General features: G+C 46.9%; 1 protein-coding gene across 5 annotated transcripts in view; it reads left to right on the forward strand.

Annotated features, from left to right (window-relative positions):
- The window catches only part of VIL1 (villin 1), an 86200-nt gene that overhangs the window by 48687 nt on the left and 17488 nt on the right, over positions 1–20025 (forward strand). For all 5 annotated transcript variants that reach the window (XM_033945724.1, XM_033945729.1, XM_033945725.1 and 2 more), the window contains 6 exons: positions 392–492; positions 1826–1963; positions 7624–7782; positions 9381–9563; positions 15097–15242; positions 18876–19020. In XM_033945724.1, the coding sequence (XP_033801615.1) occupies positions 392–492; positions 1826–1963; positions 7624–7782; positions 9381–9563; positions 15097–15242; positions 18876–19020 (872 nt within the window). The remainder of the gene's footprint in view (positions 1–391; positions 493–1825; positions 1964–7623; positions 7783–9380; positions 9564–15096; positions 15243–18875; positions 19021–20025) is intronic.

Raw genomic sequence — 20025 nt, forward strand, 5'->3', positions numbered from 1 at the left:
TTAGTCGCTCCCTCCTTTGGTTATTTACTTTTTAATTATTAACTCTGTATAATCACTTTGAATTTTGATAAGGCGCTATATCAGATTTTAATAAACATGAAACATAGGCTGGAGTGAGCTTCAACGGCAGCTCCAGTATTTGGACCCTAAGAACTACCAGGCGGACTTCTATAGAAATATAAGACAATTTCATCATGAATTTCTAAGGCATGTAACCATTGTTATGTTACTAGGTATATTACAATATATAGTGCAAGGCTGTTGAGGCTCTTCACCATCTCTTTGTGTTCTTTGGTGTGTCGGGGGGAGGGGGGTCCCTGAATTGGTGATGTGTTGTGATCTATTGATTTGATATAGTAAGCATTAAAGGTGAGCCTTTTCTTCGCCCCAGCTAAGGTGGAACAGGTAAAATTTGATGCTGCCACCATGTACGCCAAGCCAGAGATGGCAGCGCAGCAGAAGATGGTGGACGATGGATCAGGAGAAGTGGAGGTAAGTGGGCCACACACAATTTCTTAATTTTTGAAAATATGTGGAGTCTAACAAAGGCACACTCTAGCCCAGTGGTTCTTAAGGATGGCTAGAGGCAAGGTTGCCGATTGAGTTGACCGAATCTGCCTCCACCCCACTGCATGCACGGAGGTGTAGCTCTGACTGTATCCTGTTGATTTATACATGTGATGGGGAAAAGCCAAGACAGAATGACCCTGTTTGGTTGCTAGGGCAACACAGTGCAGTCTGGGACTTTTGGTTGTGATCACCGTCAGTCTCCGTGGGGTAATTGTATAATGAAGACACTAACATTCACTCATAAATGTTTAGAAAGCTAGTATACGTGCACATAAATGCCAGAATTCCACTTAAACATTGCTCTGTCAGTACGTGCGTATTGTGGATAGTGGCGTTTTTGACAGATGGGCAAACATGTGGGTGGAGTCTGGGTGGAGCATGGGAGAGACTAACGCGTATGTCGCCAGCATTTTTCAATTGCGTTGAAGCACACTACTGGCACGTGTAGGGTCATCAGATATCCAGGAAAACCCATACATGTCCTCTTTAGAAGACTGTTCAGATGTCTGCCTGGCAGTTTGTCCGGGTTTTGGAAGGCCCCGAGCTTGGGGGCCACGTCGGAAGGACCTTCAAGCATGCATGGATGTGACGCGATGATGTCACATGAGTATGATGTCATTGCATTGCATCTTCACATGCTCGGAGGCCCTCCAGACCCAGATTGGACTCAGGGAAGAAGAGATGAAGTTTGTGTGGAGGCAGGACTGGGGCGAAAAGGTCAAGGCCATGTGCCCTCTTTTAAATAAATCTGGTAACCCTAGGCACATGTGCTAGTTACACTAATATTCTCTGAAGGAAAGTAGACCGACACCTATCAGTCTTCCTATTACCCTGCCCTCCATGCAGGGACAATTGCCCCAAGCCCCCACAAGGGCCCAATGTTGCCTCGAAAGGAAGGAGACATAGCCTGCAGGTGGACTGTGGGGCCCCCTCTGGACCCCTGCATGCCTAAACCCCAGCCCTCCATAGAAAGTGACACAGGCTCAGGTCCCCATCCCACATCTCCGCCCCTCACAAGCTCCATGTCATTAAGGAGAGGCTGATCGAAGCCTGGTATTTCTCCCAGGACATCTTTCTATACAGGGCACGAAGTGCATAGGTAGTTATCTGCCAAACTTACACTGATAAACCCTGTAAAAAATGAAGCATTTCATGCCTGAGCTTGCTAGGTTGGTGGTGTTTATTAACGGCAGCTAATGTGCAATTTAACCTGCCCTGGATATAAGCAGCCACCGTTCTGCCTCTTTCCTTGCAGGTTTGGAGAGTGGAGAACTTGGAACTGGCTCCTGTGGACAGGCGTTACTTGGGTCACTTCTACGGAGGGGACTGTTACCTCATTCTGTACCAGTACCAGGTCAACAACAAGGTCCACTACATCCTTTACATGTGGCAGGTGAGTGTCCAGAGCCCGGCCACAGTGAGCGCGTGGGAAATGCAGACACTGGAAGGCGGGGAGCCCCTTTTTTTTATGAGGGATGCTCAGGCATTGTGTTAAATTACCCCGATCCAGGAGGGAGATTTTGGGCAGTGCTAGATTCACTCCGTTCTCACATGTGTCCTTGTCAACCAATCGTGGTCCTTATCTGTGAACACAGAAGAAAAGTATTTGTTTAGCACATTTGCTTTCTCCTCATCACTCTCCACATATTTGTTCCCTGCATCTTTTAGCCTAGCAATTCCATTTTTTATCTTCCTCCTTTCACCTTCCAGTTTGTCTAGTCTATGTCATTTACGTTCACTTTATGTTATAAAATTTTTATCCTTTATAAGACATTGTTAACCGGCCAGATATTTGCTTGATGGTCGGGATATTAAAAACTAATAAACTTGGAAACTTGCTTTTCCCTCATCAAGCTCCAGTATCTTTCAGTCTCATATTCCATTTTTCTCTCCTGGCTTCATTCAGTTTGGTCGCAGTCACAATGAATCTGATTCAGCATTTGGAGGGCAATGCTCCCACACACACCTAGGGTTACCAGATTTTCCTGAAGGAAAATCCACGCCCCCAGGCCCACCCAGTTTCGCCCTCAGCTCCACTCCAAGATGGCATCCCTGTATTGTGTCCACTCCTGCAATGACATCATGCATGCGCAGATGCCCCTTCCCGATGCAATTTTCACGGGAAGCTTTTCAAAACCCAAAGTTCTGGGTTTTGAAAAGCCGTCCAGACCCCCGGACATGTCTTCAAAAAGGATGACATATTCTGGAAAATCCTACTGTCTGGTAACCCTACACCCCCCCCCCAAAAAAAAAAAATTAAACCTCCGAGCATCAACCCCGGAGCAGCAGGCCACAGGGCGAGGGCCAGGAAGCAGGTGGCTGTGGTTGGCGGGAAGCCTGGGTGTGTCATGTCCTTCAGTTGCTCAGGTAACTGGCAGGTAGCCCAGGTATCAGGGAGAACATAAGCAATGCCTCTTCTGGGTCAGACCTGAGGTCCATCTTGCCCAGCAGTCCGCTCACGTTGTGGCCCAACAGGTCCAGGACCTGAGCAGTAATCCTCTATTTATACCCTTCTATTCCCTTTTCCAGCAGGAAAATGTCCAATCCTCTCTTAAATCCCAGTACTGTATTCTACCCTATAACGTCCTCTGGAAGCGCATTCCAAGTGTCCACCACACGTTGGGTAAAGAAGAACTTCCTGGCATTTGTATTGAATCTGTCCCCTTTCAACTTTTATGAATGCCCTCTTGTTCTTATATTTTTTGAAAGTTTGAAGAACCTGTCCCTCTCTACTCTCTCTATGCCCCTCATGATCTTGTAAGTCTCTATCATATCCCCTCTAAGTCTCCTCTTCTCCAGGGAAAAGAGACCCAGTTTCTCCAATCTCTCAGCGTATGAAAGGTTTTCCATCCCTTTTATCAGACGTGTCGCTCTTCTCTGAACTCTCTCGAGTAACGCCATATCCTTCTTAAGGTACGGTGACCAATATTGGATGCAGTACTCCAGATGCAGAAGCACCATCGCCCGATACAACGGCAGGATAACTTCTTTCGTCCTGGTTGTAATACCCTTCTTGATTATGCCTAGCATTCTATTCGCTCTCTTAGCGGCCGCTGCGCACTGTGCCGTCGGCTTCATTGACCTGTCCACCATTACCCCCAAGTCCCTCTCTTGGGTACTCTCCTTTGTACAGTTGTACCTCGGGTTTCTGCTTCCCACATGCAATGCTTTTCATTTCTCAACGTTGAACTTCATTTGCCATTTTGTCGCCCATTCCCCTAGTTTGTTCAAGTCCCTTTGCAATTCCTCACAGTCCTCTTTAGTCTTTTGGGAGGGAGCTGGAGCTGGGGCTGGGGCATCTCTGTGGCGGTGGCTGGCGGCGAGCCCAGGACGTGGGAGGGAGAAGCTGCCTGCGGAGCTTTCAGCTGCTTGTCAGGGAGGGGCCTGGGGTGTCTAAAACCCAACCTCTCCGTAATGGGATGATTCATTGCAGTCGCGCTGAAACATCCCGAGATGGAACAGCCACAATGAATCATCCCATTCTGGTATATACATCGTAATGAAACGTGTTTGGAAAATCATACCGGTTTCACTTTTCTCTGCTTTTATTTATTCTCCTCGCGTAAAGATCAGTAGCCATTTTTTATAGCTGCTCATAGACCGGACCACTGTCTTTCCACTTTTCATCTGTCCTCCCATCCCATCAGGTCTTTCTTTTAAAGTCAGCAGGTTTGAAATCCAGGACTTTGAGTTTCGCGTGGCTGTCCTCCATTTTAGCTGTTGCATCAAATCAAAGGGCTTCTGGTCTCCAGGGATCGTAAACGAAAACTTAGGTTTATAGACCGGGTCATCAGGAAAATTAGGAGCTCGATTCAGTTCACAAAAGAATTTAAAAAAATTAGAGAACATAAAAGAGTTGAAATAAGGGGGAAGAAATCTAAAACAAAGAAAGAACAAAATCAGAAGTCTTAATCAAGATATTTTGAAAACAATAATGTTTTCAAATTTTTACAAAAGAATTGATTCTCTTCACTGTGGTCTGCTGAGGTGAATTCATCGCGGCTTAGAGCCCTAACAGGCAGTGGTATAGCGAGGATAAGAGGCGCCTCCTTCCCCCCTTCCCCCCACTCCTTCACACTTGTGCCCTGGGTTCCCTCTGATGCCACTTCCAGGCCCTGTGACACGGAAGTCATTTCAGAGGGAGCTAGGCTGGTGCGAGCTACAGGCTAGAAATTTTAAAGAGGTACATGGGGGGAGGGGAGAGCACGAGTGTGATGGGGGGGGGGGGCAGTGAGGTGCCAGCACCCCCAACAAGATAGCGCCCTGGGCAGCCTGCCCTCCCCCCTTATTACGCCACTGCTAGCAAGGATGTTATTTTCACCCAAAGTGTCTGCACTGTTGCGCCCACCGCAGGCACTTTTTTATCTGGTCGATGTGTGGCCTGTAAGAAAATTTATTTTATTCTTTCCAAGTCAATGGAGTGTTGGGGAAACATGATAATGGCGACACATGGAAGTTTCTGTCACCTTGGGACAGTGGTACCTTGTAGTTCGACTTTGAGGTCTGTTGATAGTCAGATCTAATGGTTCAATATATTCCCGCATTTGCTTTCATGTTACTATTCTGTCCAAACCAATGCAATGTTCCATCCAAACGTCCTCTCCCTTCTAGGCCAGAGCTACAGAGGGGCTGGAAGGCAGTTCTTTCCAGTGGCCACCTTCTTGCCTAACATGTGTCTCCAATCCCAGCAAAGTCCACATGGGTCCACACACATCCCGACTCGATGACAGTCATGAATTCTCTTCCCCTGAGAAATACATAGCAGTTCGCCAGCACTGAGGAGTCTTCCGCTGTGATGGTCCTGCGCTGGGATTTGCTTCTACTGAAACTAAGTGGGGTTTCCCTCTGGGTCCTGCCAGCCACTGCTGCTGCTTTTACACAAAATGCAAAACGCACCAGGACGGGGATGTTTGTCCACGTACAGACTGGAACAGGGAAATCAGGAAGACGCCAGTCTCTCGCCTAAATTGAACATTTGAAGGGAGAGCATCAACAAACAACGAAGAGGGAGGTGGAGTGTCCAGCGTCCCTTTCACATGCGTTCTTTCCGCCTGGGCAGTCCGTAGCGATCCCTCTTCTCCACCCCACCCCCGGCCACGCCTTCCCCATCCCCTCCAGCTGTGCCTGCATGCCACTTCCCTTCCCCCATATCTCTTCAACATTCACCGCATGAACAGCAAGCCCCCAACCTGATGCTTGCGCCAGCGTTGGCTCTGCCTCGGATGTTAATCCCTAGGCGCGGGTCCAGGAAGTGATGTTAGAGGAAGAGCCGAAGAGATTAGGGTTGCTGCTCACGCTGCAAACATTAAAAAGATACTGGGGAAAGGAAGCGGCATTTGCATACAGTAGTGGGGGCGGGGAGGAGTGGAGGACGGATACCTGAGACAGATGCCCCCCCCCCGAATTCCCCCTTACTATGCCACTGCTGCTCCCCCCCCCCCCCCCTTCATGAGGAATGTACAATGACCTCTCTGCATAGGAGGCCTTCAGCATCCTTTCTATAAGGGGCGCTTGTGGCATTCTTTCTACATTGATCTTTCTGGTTCTGAATGTGGAATGGGTTGAAGTACACTGAGAGAACATAAGAATAGCCTTACTGGGTCAGCCCATCGGTCCATCAAGCCCAGTAGCCTGTTCTTACAGTGGCCAATCCAGGTCACTAGTACCTAGCCAAAACCCAAAGAGTAGCAACATTCCATACAGAATCTCAAAGAATAGCAAGATTCCGGAATCCCAGAGAGCAACAAGGTTCTAGAATCCCAAAGAGTAGCAACATTCCATACAGAATCTCAAAGATTAGCAAGATTCAGGAATCCCTGAGAGTAACAAGATTCTAGAATCCCAAAGAGTAGCAACATTCCATACAGAATCTCAAAGAATAGCAAGATTCCAGAATCCCAGAGAGTAACAAGATTCTAGAATCCCAAAGAGTAGCAACATTCCATGCAGAATCTCAAAGAATAGCAAGATTCCGGAATCCCAGAGAGTAACAAGATTCTAGAATCCCAAAGAGTAGCAACATTCCATACAGAATCTCAAAGAATAGCAAGATTCCGGAATCCCAGAGAGTAACAAGATTCTAGAATCCCAAAGAGTAGCAACATTCCATGCAGAATCTCAAAGAATAGCAAGATTCCGGAATCCCAGAGAGTAACAAGATTCTAGAATCCCAAAGAGTAGCAACATTCCATGCAGAATCTCAAAGAATAGCAAGATTCCGGAATCCCAGAGAGTAACAAGATTCTAGAATCCCAAAGAGTAGCAACATTCCATGCAGAATCTCAAAGAATAGCAAGATTCTTGAATCCCAGAGACTAACAAGATTCTAGAATCCCAAAGATTAGCAACATTCCATACAGAATCTCAAAGAATAGCAAGATTCCGGAATCCCAGAGAGTAACAAGATTCTAGAATCCCAAAGAGTAGCAACATTCCATGCAGAATCTCAAAGAATAGCAAGATTCTTGAATCCCAGAGACTAACAAGATTCTAGAATCCCAAAGATTAGCAACATTCCATGCTACCGATCCAGGGCAAGCAGTGGCTTCCCCCATGTCTTTCTCAATAACAGAAAACGTTTCTTAAGAGTGAGTGAGTATGTGGGTGAGGATTTTAACTTCATAACCAATAAAAAAAAAAAGTCACTGGATCAGTCTAGAGGAAAGTTATTCATTACCAGATAAATACACAATCGAAAACGTAGTCAGAATTAGAAGAAAAGGGCCTCCATATAAACCTGTAGATCTCAGGCTAACTGGGTTTTAAAAACTCAAGTTGTCAGTTCTTAAAAAAAAACCCCTCCTAATTCTGTCGTTAGGCACCATTGACTCGTGTTCGAGTCCAAGCAATTTGATGAACATTATTAAGTTTTTGTGGCAGATTGCCAGGCTAAATTCGATGTTGTCGCCATTGTTGCATCAAACGTGATCCTCCACTTCCATCCCTGCTCTTCTGCTGCTGCCCAGGTGGGTGGTACATCGTTAGTCTGAATCTGAATTCGGTGTAACTCTAACTCACCATAATGTGTGAATTTTGCTATGTTGCGTTTCACAGGGCCGTCACGCCAGTCAGGACGAGATTGCTGCGTCAGCCTATCACGCAGTGGCTGTAGATCAGAAGTATGATGGGCAGCCGGTGCAGGTGCGGGTGCCCATGGGCAAGGAGCCGGCCCACCTCATGGCTATCTTCAAGGGTAGGATGGTGGTCTATGAGGTAAGGGCACCTTCCTGCATCTCTAACCCCCTAAGACCTGCCTCCCAAGGCCCGCTCAGTTCCACCCATCCCTGCCCCCACTGCCTGCTCTCATTGGGCAGGAAGGCATCCACGCACACTCAGATATGAAGCGATGACATCGCACGCATGCGCGCGCATGATGTCATCGCATGCTCCTGTCCAACGTGATTTTGAGGAAGCTTTTCAAAACCCGGAAAAAGTGCCGGGTTTTGAAAAGCCGTCCGGACCTCCGAACATGTCTGGGGAAATCCGGATGTCTGGTAACCCTACCCAACCCCCCCCCCCCCTTTCATCAAGCTGCGCTGGAGGTTTTTAGCGCAGGCTGGTGCAGTAAATCGATAAATGCTGTGACACTCATAGGAATTCTAAAAAGCTCGAGCACAGCTTGATCAAAACCGTCCCAAATGCTTGACTGGCCTCCAACCTCTCTTCCACTGGCCTGTATGGGCTGCTGGATTGAGCACTGGTTCTGCAGCTCGGTGCCTTCTCTCCACATGGCTGGCTACCTCTGAATAAAGACCCCACACACTTCTCACTACTCCCTGGAAAATCTTTGTTCCCCTCTGGGACTTAGATCCCCATGAGAGAGATTGACACCGTCAGAGTGGGGGAGACACTCGCCACTATCTGGCTGGACCACTGATTTTCTGGTTTGCAAATCTGGGCAACCCAAGCAAAGCAGGGTCTCTCTGGGCAACTTTCCACCCCCAAAATTGATCATCTACCAGCTATCAATATTCAATTCTATTATATCTTAAAAGTGCATTCTTTAAGTTCCTTGGCATAACAGTGGTCAACATTTCTTTAAACGCTGGCTACCAGCCATCACCTATCTGGCTTTGTGCCACTGAATATCCAGATGGACCCATGGAGTCCTCATTTTAAAAATTGAACCTATTGTATTTGCAGTCAGGTACCAAAGTCTTAGGCTGGTTGATATATGCAGTGGTAGGTGCTCAGTTTTGCATGTGGATTGAAGATCTATGTGCAAAGTAATTGGCATTAACATACATTTAATTGAGAATCGTTAGGAGTTGGACACCAATTTGTCCTGTGCCCTGTAACATGCAACTCCAAAGTAGGTGTGGCCAAGGGAGAACATGAGCAATCTCGGATTTTATGCACAGAGTTATAGAATACTCTCATTTTCACACCTTTGGCAGGCGTAAATGCTCACACCTAAACTTAGATGTGAAAATGTTTTTAGCACCCGCCACACGGTTACAAGGAATTCTATGAGCATTGGCGCTTTTACTGCTGTGGCTAGCACGCTTTTGTAGAAAGGGGGGAGGGGTTAAGTAGTGTTCTTTAAGGGCCATAGAATACTAACTTTGCCTAAATCATCCCAATGCCTAATTTTGGTTCCCCACATAAGGCCTTATTTAAATTATGTCCTGTGTAGAGAGGTGCATGGAACTTTGAAAAGGGACCCAAAGACCACTTTACACATATACATATAGGCAGCCATGCAGGCAGGTTAAGAGCTGTACTGTTCACAGTATTCTCAGCATGGAGCATATGCATGTGTGAAATCCCGGAAAAAGAGGTTGCCAGCTTCAGGTTGTCTCTTTTCCCAGGGCGGAACCTCCCGGGTCACTAACGAGGACTCGCCACCTCCAGCTGTTCGCCTTTTCCAGGTGCATGGGACCAATGAGTATAACACCAAGGCCTTCGAGGTCCCAGTCCGTGCCTCCACCCTCAATTCCAATGACGTCTTCATCCTCAAAACTCCAGGGAGCACCTATCTTTGGTGTGGAAAGGTAGGTGTGGTAGGGGAAGGCAAAGAGCCAGATGTACCAAATAGGGAATGAATCTAGGAAGTAGGATCTGCTGGGGAAAGAAGAAAGGCAGGTTAATATAGGAAGGAGTGTATACCAATGGATACAAAGTACTGGACAAGTGACTCAGAGGAGCATGGATCAGGATGGGAAGGTGGGTATACTGTGGGGGAACATTCGGAGGAGCCAGGATCATTCTCCCTCTTTTTCCTCTCCCCACTCCTGCACAGCATTTCTTCCTAACTCCTTCACCCCCATAAGCAACACATCTCCCTCTCTCTTTCTCTCATTCCCTCCCTTGCTGCAAAGTGAGTGGGGAAAGAGAACGAGAGAGAAGAATTCAGGATGCATCTCTTCCACCCCCTCTACTGCCACACCCAACGTTTCTCCTTCTTTCAACCCCCGAGCCATGTGCAGCATCTTTCACCCCTGCGCACCAGCCCCATGCCCAACATTTCTCCTTTTTTAACCCCTCCTCAGCACCATGCCACATCTCTCCTTCTATTCCCTCCACCACCATGTCCAACATTTGTCCCTCTCATCTTTCTCTTCCCCATGCATCTGTACCTCTCTTCTCTCCCTCCCTATGGCCAACAATTCTCTTCTTTCTTCTTTTCCCCATCTGCACCATCTCTCTTTCCCTCTCATTCACACAATCATGCCCAACAATTCTCCCTTTCTATTCCCTCCCCCACCTCAGCATCTCTTTCCCTCCTACCCTCCGTCCTATGCCCCAAGTTCATGCCCCCTTCCTTCTGTGGCCAAATGCATTTCCCTCCCTCCCTTCTATGTCCCATGTTCATTCCCCCCCACTCCTTTCTTCCTTACAGTAAATGTCCCAAGTTCATGCTTTTCCCATGTCCCAATGCACTTCTTCCCCCTTCCTCCTTTGTCCCACGTTCATGTCCTCTCTCTCTCCCTTCATTGTCCCCATGCCCTCGATCCCTCCCTCCCTCCTGTAGCTCAAGTACATACCCCCTGCCATGGGTATGTACCAGAGCCATCCAAGTGGGCCTCCTTCTTCCTGCCTTCCAGCCGCACTTGCTTCCTCGCAGGGCCATGGGCAGTAGTTCCTGCACGTTGCTTGTGGCTGACCTGGAAGCCTTCCCTGTGACATCAGCTCTGACATTGGAGGGAAGGCTTCCGGGTCAGCTGCAGGTGGCATACTGGTAGCGCTGTATGTGGCTTTGTGGCAGGGTGAATGTGGCTGGAGGGCAGAAAGAAGGAGGCGCTGCTGAGTTAACACACTTATGGGAGCTGGTTGAGGTGCCTCCATCCCCATGGGATCCCGGGATCTCCATGGACCAAGGGGGGGAACCCTGCGGGATCCCCTTGGGTTATGCAGGATTCCTGTTAGTCCAGTTCCTGTGCAGCTCTCTATCTGAGACCTGATCCCTGCAACACAATGGGAGGTTATGGGGCAACAGGCTGGGCTACTGCATTTTCTTGTATTGATGCCATTATTTAAAAAGTGTTCCTGAGGTGATCCAGGTTAGTCTGACATCAGTGCTGGGCAAAATGGTAGAGACTATTATGAAGAACAAAATGACAGATATATAGATAAGCATGGATTAATGAGAGAAAGCCAAAATGGGAAATCTTGCCTCAGCAATCTTTGAAGGGGTGAAAGTTGAGCTGGCCGATATTGTTTATCTAAATTTTCAAAAGGCATTTGACAAAATACCTCATGAAAGACTTCTGAGGACATTAGAAAGTCCTGGGATAGGAGATAACATCCTGTTATGGATTGAGAACTGGTTGAAAGAGAGAAAACAGAGAGTGGGTTTAAATGGGCAAATAGTGGAGGATCCCCAGGAGTCTGTGCTGGGACCGCTGCTTTTTAACATATTTATCAATGATCTAGAGATGGGAACACAATGGTGACAAATTAGAAGAGGACCTTGCGAGACTGGGCATCAAAATGGCAGATGACATTTAATGTGAGCAAGTACAAAGTGATGCGCACGGAAAAGAGGAACCTGAACTATACCAGGGAGTGCTACAACCAACTAATGCTGCCTGATCCAAATCGATTCACTGATTCACTTTGGGTGAATCGATTAGAATTGATTTAAAAGAATAAAAAAATCGGTCTCCCCCCTCACTCCCTAAAGCAGAAGCGGCGTGGGGGGGGGGAGGGTCAGTCAGGAAGTGCTGGTGTCCGGCTTCCCCCCTGGCCTCCCACGCATCCACTTTACCTAATTTCATTAGCAGAGCAGCCTGCAGAGAGGATCACCCATGCTAGCGATCTTTGCAAGCGGCCATAGGCCTTTGGAGCTGTCTTCCCTCTGCCGTGGTCCCGCCCCTCCTCTGAAGTCAGAGGCAGGATCGTTGCAGAGGAAACAGCTCCGAAGGCCTATGGCAGCTTGCAAAGATCGCTAGCACCAGCGATCCTCTCTGCAAGCTGCATGCTAATGAAATTAGGTAAATGGATGCACGGGAGTTCAGGGGGAACACACAGGCCTTTCGGAGGGGAGGATATGTGTGCAGTCCTTTGGGAGGGGGAGGGGTGCAGTCCTTCGGGGGGGGGGGGGTGCAGTTCTTTAAGGGTGGTGGTGCAGGCCTTCAGGGATGGTGACACAGGCCTTCAGGGGGGGACAGACCTTCAGGGGAGGGGGGCAATGGTGTAGAAGTACACGAAGGTAGGGAGGGAATGGGGGGTTCAAAGAGACGTGCATATGCCGGACTTTGGGGGAAGAAATAATGAGTCTAAAAATAGAGGAGAGGGAGAGAGATGGTGGACAATGGGATTTAGGGAGGGAAGAATCAGAAAGGGAAAGAAGTTGGACACAAGGGATGGTGTGGAGAGGGGGATAGAGATATTGGATAGGAGGGTAGTTGGGAAAAGAAAGGGAGAGATGGTGGACCCTGGGGTGGTGAAGGAGTGAGAGATGCTGGATGAAAGGGTAGTTAAGAAAAGGTGGATCTGTGGAGGGAGATTAAAAAAAGGAAATATGCCAGACCTCCGGGGGAGGGAAGGGAAACGGAAGGCGAGGACAGAGATGGCAAATGGATGGTTAGCAGGGAGAAAGAAGAAAGAAGGAGACCCTGGCAAGCAAGTTATCAGAAGACAACCAGAGCCTGGGACCGACAAGATTTGAATAATGACCAGACAACAAAAGGTAGAAAAAATAATTTTATTTTCCGTTTTGTGATTACAATATGTTAGATTTGAAACGTGTATCCTGCCAGAGCTGGTGTTAGACCGCAAACATAGGATTTAACAGAGAGAGGAAAAGTCTTTTTTGTTTGTTTATTGTGTGGTTAGGAGAAGGCAAAAGGGGTGAAGAGGCTATAAAATAAACCCACCAGGATGTTTAAAAAAAAACACCCAATTGGGCAGGAAAATCGAATTGAAAAATCAATTCAATAGGCTGAATCAAATCAAATCAAATCAAATATTTTTCCCTGAATCGGGCAGCACTACAACCAACCAACCAACTTCCTAAATTCTGAGCGTTATTATGCCACCATGGCTCAAAAGAGTGTTATCTTATTTCCTTAAGTGCCAGTTTGCAGAAATGACATTCTCTGTTTTTGACACTGTTTCAGATCATTGATTGAACCGTATCCGCGTCATTCTCTTCTTGGTTGGGCTGAGAACTTTTCAGCACCCCCTCGTATCTACATGATGCAGTGTTCCACGTGAGATTTTACCACCAGGCAAAGGATCTAGGTGCTGTCATCATTGAGGATACGTTGAAACCCTTAGCTCAGTGCGTGGCGTGGCGTGCGTGGCTAAGAAAACAAATATAGTCAACTCCGCTTAAGTGCAAGGCCTCTGGACTGGACCGCCACGTATGCTTAAACGGAATACCACTTTATAGTCAGGCAGTCGTTTAGCCATTATCGGCAGCTACCTGGGGTGATGGCAGCAACGGCAAGAAGTGATGAGAGGAAGGTGCTGGTGAGTGCGCGGCGTGCTGGCGTAGGTCTCCTGTCTACTTGTTGCCTAGGATGGCTCACAATACTGTGATGTTCTTGGGAGGGTGGTGGGGGGATAGTAAATACGGTACAATAAATACAGGGGACTTGTGATTGCATTTAACCGGAGTCAACGTAACGTTAGAGAATAGAGGTGGGACCTATGACATCAGTGCTTATCAGAAGTGAAAATATCCGGAGTTTATGTCCATTGACTTTAATGTAAAAAAAACAGGACCGTGCTGATAGGGTGCGGATAACCGGAGCATGTGCTTAACCGACGTGCAACTTAGGCGGAGTCAACTGTAGAATGTTAGGAATTATTAGGAAAGGAATGGACAACAAAGAAGAGAATGGTTTAAAAGTTTAACCCTTTCAGGACCAAGGGACATATTTGTCCCATAACTTTAAAATCCTATAAATTTTGATTGGGATAGTCTACAGTTCTAAATTTGATATGTACGGATTCCATATGATACTGCCTTTATGTAAACAAACTGGTTCCGACATTCATTCATTAGCGTCGTTGCCAGATTGACGAGAAGATTCACTTGCCACACTGTCCATAAGCCAGAAGCTTGATTTTTTTAAATAAAAATAATGATATTTCACAAAAAAAAATCAATTTTTTGGCATCTGCAAGCCCTTTTTACCATAAAAATGTCGTCAAAACCACAAAAATTGGCCTACGATCCTTATGGTCCTGAAAGGGTTAAAATGCTTGATATATCACCCTTCAAATAATGTCAGAGTGACGTACAATTCATAATGCCCTTGTATTGCTCCGTGGTGTGGCCACATCTCAAATACTGTGTGCAATTCTGGTCACCGCATCTCAAAAAAGATATATGGGAATTATAAAAGGTACAGGGAAGGGCGATGAAAATGCTAAAAAGGATGGGAAGACTTCCCCTATGAGGAATGGCTATAGCAAACAGGGCTCTTTAGCCTGGACAAAAGACTGAGTGGAGTGGAAAGGGTAGATGTGAGTCGCTTGCTCACTCGTTCTAAAAATATTAGGACTAGGGGGCATTCTATGAAGCTACTAAGTAGTAGATTTAAAACAAACTGGAGCAAATATTGTAATTAAACCCTGGAATTTGTTGCTGGAGAATGTGGTGAAGGCAGTCAGCTTAGCAGAGTTTAAAAAAGGTGTGGCTAATTTCCTTAATAAAAAGGTCCATAAGATGGACTTTGGGAAATCTACTGCATATTCCAATGATAAGCAGTATATTTTACTTTTAGGGATCTTGCCAGGTACACGGGACCTGGTTTGGCTACTTTGGAAACAGGATTCTGGGCTTGATGGACTTTTTGGTTTGTCCCAGTACGGCAACTCTTATGTGAGCCAAGTATAGGACAATCAAGCCGTTGTGACATCACTGATGAGGCTGGCTCTTAGGCATTGGTGGAATGAGACATTATGATGTCACAATCTCAGCTCTGAAATGTTGCTAATATTTGGGGTTTTGCCAGATACTTGTGTCCTGGGTTGGCCACTGTTGGAAACAGAATACTGGGATTAATGGACCTTCGGTCTGTCCCAGAATGACAGTTCTTATGTTCATATGACTTCCTTTTTGTTTCACAGGGCTGCAGTGGTGATGAGAGGGAGATGGCCAAATACGTGACAGACTTTATCTCCAGAGGCGAAAAGGTGGTAATAGCCGAGGGGCAGGAGCCCAATGAATTCTGGGCGGCTCTTGGTGGAAAGTCCCAGTATGCCAACAACAAAAGGTGAGCCAGTGGAAAGCCCAGGTCTGGAACCTGAGATCCACCTGGGGAAGAGGGGGAGGCTTTTAGCGATTCATCCTTTATAACTAGGGGACTTCAGGCATGTAAGTTTGGTTAATGACTAATGGAATGATGATACTATTACGTGGTAACAGCAAGCCTTAGTGAAGGGTAACGAGTAGGGGGTTCCCATATTGCTCCAGAAAAAAGAGGACGGATTGAGACATCAGGGTTTCACTTCTATTGAAAGAAATGGAAGTAAAACCCAGATGTCTCAATCCGTCCTCTTTTTTTTTCTGGAGCTATATGGTGACCTTAAAGGGAAACATTGAGGGCCATTTTCAAAAAGGACGTCTAAGCCCAACTTGGACGTTTCCTGCAAAACATCCAAAGTTGGAAAGCATAGAAACGTCTGGTTTTGAAAGCTGAATCGCTAGATGTCTAAAAAGATCTATTTTTTGGAAAATCGCCTAGTTGGACGTCTTGGTCAACAGAACATTCAACCCTTAGGACCAGGGAGCGGCTCAAGGCAATCTGCTGCCTGAGACGAGGGATGAGTTGGCATCCCAACCCCCAGCATCCAAAATGAGGGTGGAGAAAGGACTGACCAGCTGCCCAGGGAAGCAGCTTCTCAAAGAACCACGTTTCTCTCTTCATATACTGTAACCTGCTTTTTTTCATAAACACAAAAGAGATGCAAAATGCTCAAACAATACGAAGCAAAAAGAGGGACTTGAGTGACAGAAAAGCTCAGTTTAACACATCATAATAAAATTAGTCATACGGGAGCTGGTATTTATTTTAAAAAAATTTCTATCCTCTGCGGGTAACACATGTTGCAAACTAGATATTCATCAAAGCAGCAGCATCTGCTATTCAATCTAAGGCACTGGAGAAATGCTGATTCCAGAGATCTTCAGTGGCACCAAGGCCTGGCATTCTCTAACGTGCCAATTTTATAGGTGGCAGTAGGCACCAAGCTCCGTAAAAAAACAAACAAAATCCAGCACATCCTCATGTCCCCCCCTCCCCCTAGCTCCTTCTCTCCCTCTACCCTATCCAGATCTAGCACAGCTCCCTCCCCTCCCCTCCACAATTTGTCCAGCGCCCCCCCCCCCCAGCCTTCCAAATATGCCTGGATCACTAGCAACAGCAGCAATTAAGGCCGTCTGCTTCTGACCAGTGTCGGGCCCTCTCCTTCCGAGTGTCCCACGCTCACGACTGCTAGTGATCCAGGGAAGTTTGGACAGGTGAGTGGGGGGGGGGGGGGGGAGGAGGATTAGAAATGTTTCACCTGTGAGGAGAAGGAGCCTCTTCCCTGGTTTACTTACCATCCTTGTGCGCTCTCCATCTCTCTCCCTCAAAAACTGCCCCCAAACCTAATAGACCTACTTGTCTACCATCCCAATAGCCCTTATGGCTGCTAATAGTACCTATGCAGAAGTATAGTGGGTTTTGGTGGCCTCACACTTTCCACCATAAGAACATAAGAATTGCTGCTGCTGGGTCAGACCAGTGGTCCATCGTACCCAGCAATCCGCTCACGCGATGGCCTCCAGGTCAAAGACCAGTGTTCTAAATGAGTCCAGTCTCACCTGTATACGTCCCAGTTTAGCAGGAACTTGTCCATCTTAGTCATGAAACCCTGGAGGGTGTTTTCCCCTACAACAGACTCCGGAAGAGCGTTCCAGTTTTCTACCATTCTCTGGGTGAAGAAGAACCTCCTTATAGCAGTTAGAGTAGCTTATGGGCCTGGGTCCTCTTCTTTATGGATCACTAGCCCATCCACCAGGCTACTTAAGACAGCGACTAAAATGGGCAACTAAAATGGTTAAGGTGCTGGAGAAGTTGCCGTACGGCGAGAGATTAGAGAAACTGGGCCTCTTCTCCCTTGAGAAGAGGAGACTGAGAGGGGACATGATCGAAACATTCAAGATACTGAAAGGAATAGACTTAGTAGATAAAGACATACTGTTCACCATCTCCAAGGTAGGGAGAACGAGAGGGCACTCTCTAAAATTGAAAGGGGTTAGATTCCATACAAACATAAGGAAGTTCTTCTTCACCAAGAGAGTGGTAGAAAACTGGAACGTTCTTCCGGAGGCTGTTATAGGGGAAAACATCCTCCAGGGATTCAAGACAAAGTTGGACAAGTTCCTGCTGAACCGGAACGTACGCAGGTAAGGCTAGACTCAGGGCACTGGTCTTTGACCTACGGGCTACCGCGGGAGCAGACTGCTGGGCACGATGGACCACTGGTCTGACCCAGCAGCGGCAATTATTATGTTCTTACTAGGCTTTCCCACAATGTGCTACTGTTCTAGAGATAGGTATGTATGCTTTCATTCAGATTTTTGAGGGGTGGGAGGGGGGGTCAGTCATACCTTTATGTATTTAGTTTAGGTACCTTTGTAGCACTTAGACGCTTCTAAACTAGGTCTAGCTCAAAACATCTAAGTTCCATCGAGGACATCTTGGGAAAAGTTTGATTATCGCCGAAAGATGCCCAAGTTAGGCATCCCCAAATCATGCCCAAAGCACGCCTCCCCGTAGAATTCTGGACAAAATGCCTTGGTAGATGTCCAGGAAACCGTTTTTAAAAATCGGCACTTGAACGTCCTAGTGATTAAGAAGGCCAAGTGCTGACTTAGGTAATTTTTTGGACAGCTTTATGTTTTGATTATGCTCCTAACTATGCCAGGTGTAAATGTATAATTCTGGGAGATCCATGGAAGGCAGTGAGGGAATGTGTAATGTCAGGAAAGTGTCTGAGCATGTCTTGCAATGTATGAGCAATGCAGTAGATGTTGGCAGATGAAGCCCATCCAGTTGAAAGTCTTCTTCCCTGGTTCTCTACTACTTTAGGCAGTTGAACAGGTCAATTCGCCACGCCAGCATCCCACCATATATTTTAACCAGTCCCTCCTCTGTTCCTGTTTAAATTGCTTGGCAGGGTTGCTGTTCAGTGCTTACAGTGTTACAATGCCTACCTACCCCCCCCCCCCAAAAAAAAAAAAAAAAAGTTTTTAATCACCCAATAAGCCATCAGAGTTACTGAGGCTGTTATTGGAATAACCAGTCTCCACTCTTTCCGTAATGGTAGGATAGTTACAGGGGTTAACCCCCAGTGGTGTAGCAAGGGTGAGTGGTGCCCCCTCTCACTCCTTCCCAACCTCCTCTGCCGCGCATATGCCCCTTCCCTTCCCCTGTACTTCTTTCATTTTCTAGTAGCTCTCCCTCTGACGTCACTTCCTAGGTGTGGCACCCAGAAGTGACGTCAGAGAAAGCCGACACCGATGTGGGCAGCAAGTTCAAGGGGCTTGGAAAGGAGGATGGGTGCTGGCACCCTCACCAAGATGGTACCCAAGGTGGACCGCCCCCCCCCCTCTCCAACTTACTACCCCACTGTTCACCCCTACTTTCTTGGAAGCTAAATATTTTCCCCTCTTTTGTCTATTGATTCCATATGATTGAGTCAACATTAAACCCCCCTCTCCCCTCCCCCTCACTTCCTTTCATCTACCGGTTACTCACATACTGCTGTGCTCTGGTCTATCCAGAAAATCCTTCTGTGGGGGTCCCTGAGACAGGTTTAGGAAGCTCTGCTGACCTACTCTGCTCCTCTTCCACTCTAAGGTTACAGGAGGAAAGTCAAGATGTCACCCCACGCCTCTTTGAGTGTTCCAATAAGACAGGAAAGTTCATTGCAACCGAAATCACAGATTTCAACCAAGATGATCTGGAGGAAGATGAGTTGTTTCTGCTGGATACGTGGGATCAGGTGAGAGGGACTATGAGGGAAACGGAGAAATTTAAGCCAGAGAGGGTCATTTTCTAAGGCCAGTCTATTTTATGAAGGCCAAATAGTTTGTCTATGCACAAGCCTAACAGCTGCTTTGAAATGCAGTAATTGTGCAAGCATTGGAGGATGTCCTAGTCCAGTGTTTCTCAGCTCAGTCAAGGAGTAACCCCCTCACCAGATTTTTCAGGATGTCCACAATGAATATGCATGAAAGAAATTTGCAAATAAGGGAGGCAGTTTATGCAAATCAGCTTTATGCATATTCCTTGTGGCTATCCTGAAAACCTGACTGGCGAAAGGGCCAGGACCGAGCTGCGAAACAATGGACTAGGGTGGGGTCCCTCAAGGCTTAGCGCAGTCTCCTATGTTCTATTACTGTCAACCATACAATTCTGCGGTATTAGTGCTTATGTCAATGACTTACTTGGCGACCAGGGCATCCCCTCCGGGTCTACTGATGTCACTTCCTGGCCCCATGACCTGAAAGTGATTCAGAGGGGAACCAGACTGGCGCAAGCACCAAGCAAGAGAAGTTGCATGCTCTACCGAAGATCTACAGAGGTACAGGGTGGGGAGTATGGATGGGGAGTATGGCATGGTGTGGTGAGGCAGAGAGGTGTCGTTCCCCCACTTAATATGCTACTGAGTAAGACAACAGCCTATTAAATGACTAGAAGATCAGCTCGTCCATCCACTACAGTAATACTTTTAAGTACTGTAACACCGATTGCAGATTGTTTAAAATATTTAATTGCGATTATAGGTTGTCAATTACATTTACAGATCAGGTGCCTGAGAGCCTGGGGGGGCCCAGCACCTCTCCCCCATGTGGTTCAATGTCTACACTATAAACATGGCAAAACAATCTTTTTCTAATTAAAAAGATGAACTGGGCAAATGAATTAATAAGAGCACCATTATCTGTGTTAATGACTGATAACGGCTGTTATAGGTGCCAGAATCAATTTTGGGGACAGAATCTTG

The sequence above is a fragment of the Geotrypetes seraphini genome, chromosome 5 (assembly GCF_902459505.1).
Source record: "Geotrypetes seraphini chromosome 5, aGeoSer1.1, whole genome shotgun sequence".
Taxonomy (NCBI): domain Eukaryota; kingdom Metazoa; phylum Chordata; class Amphibia; order Gymnophiona; family Dermophiidae; genus Geotrypetes; species Geotrypetes seraphini.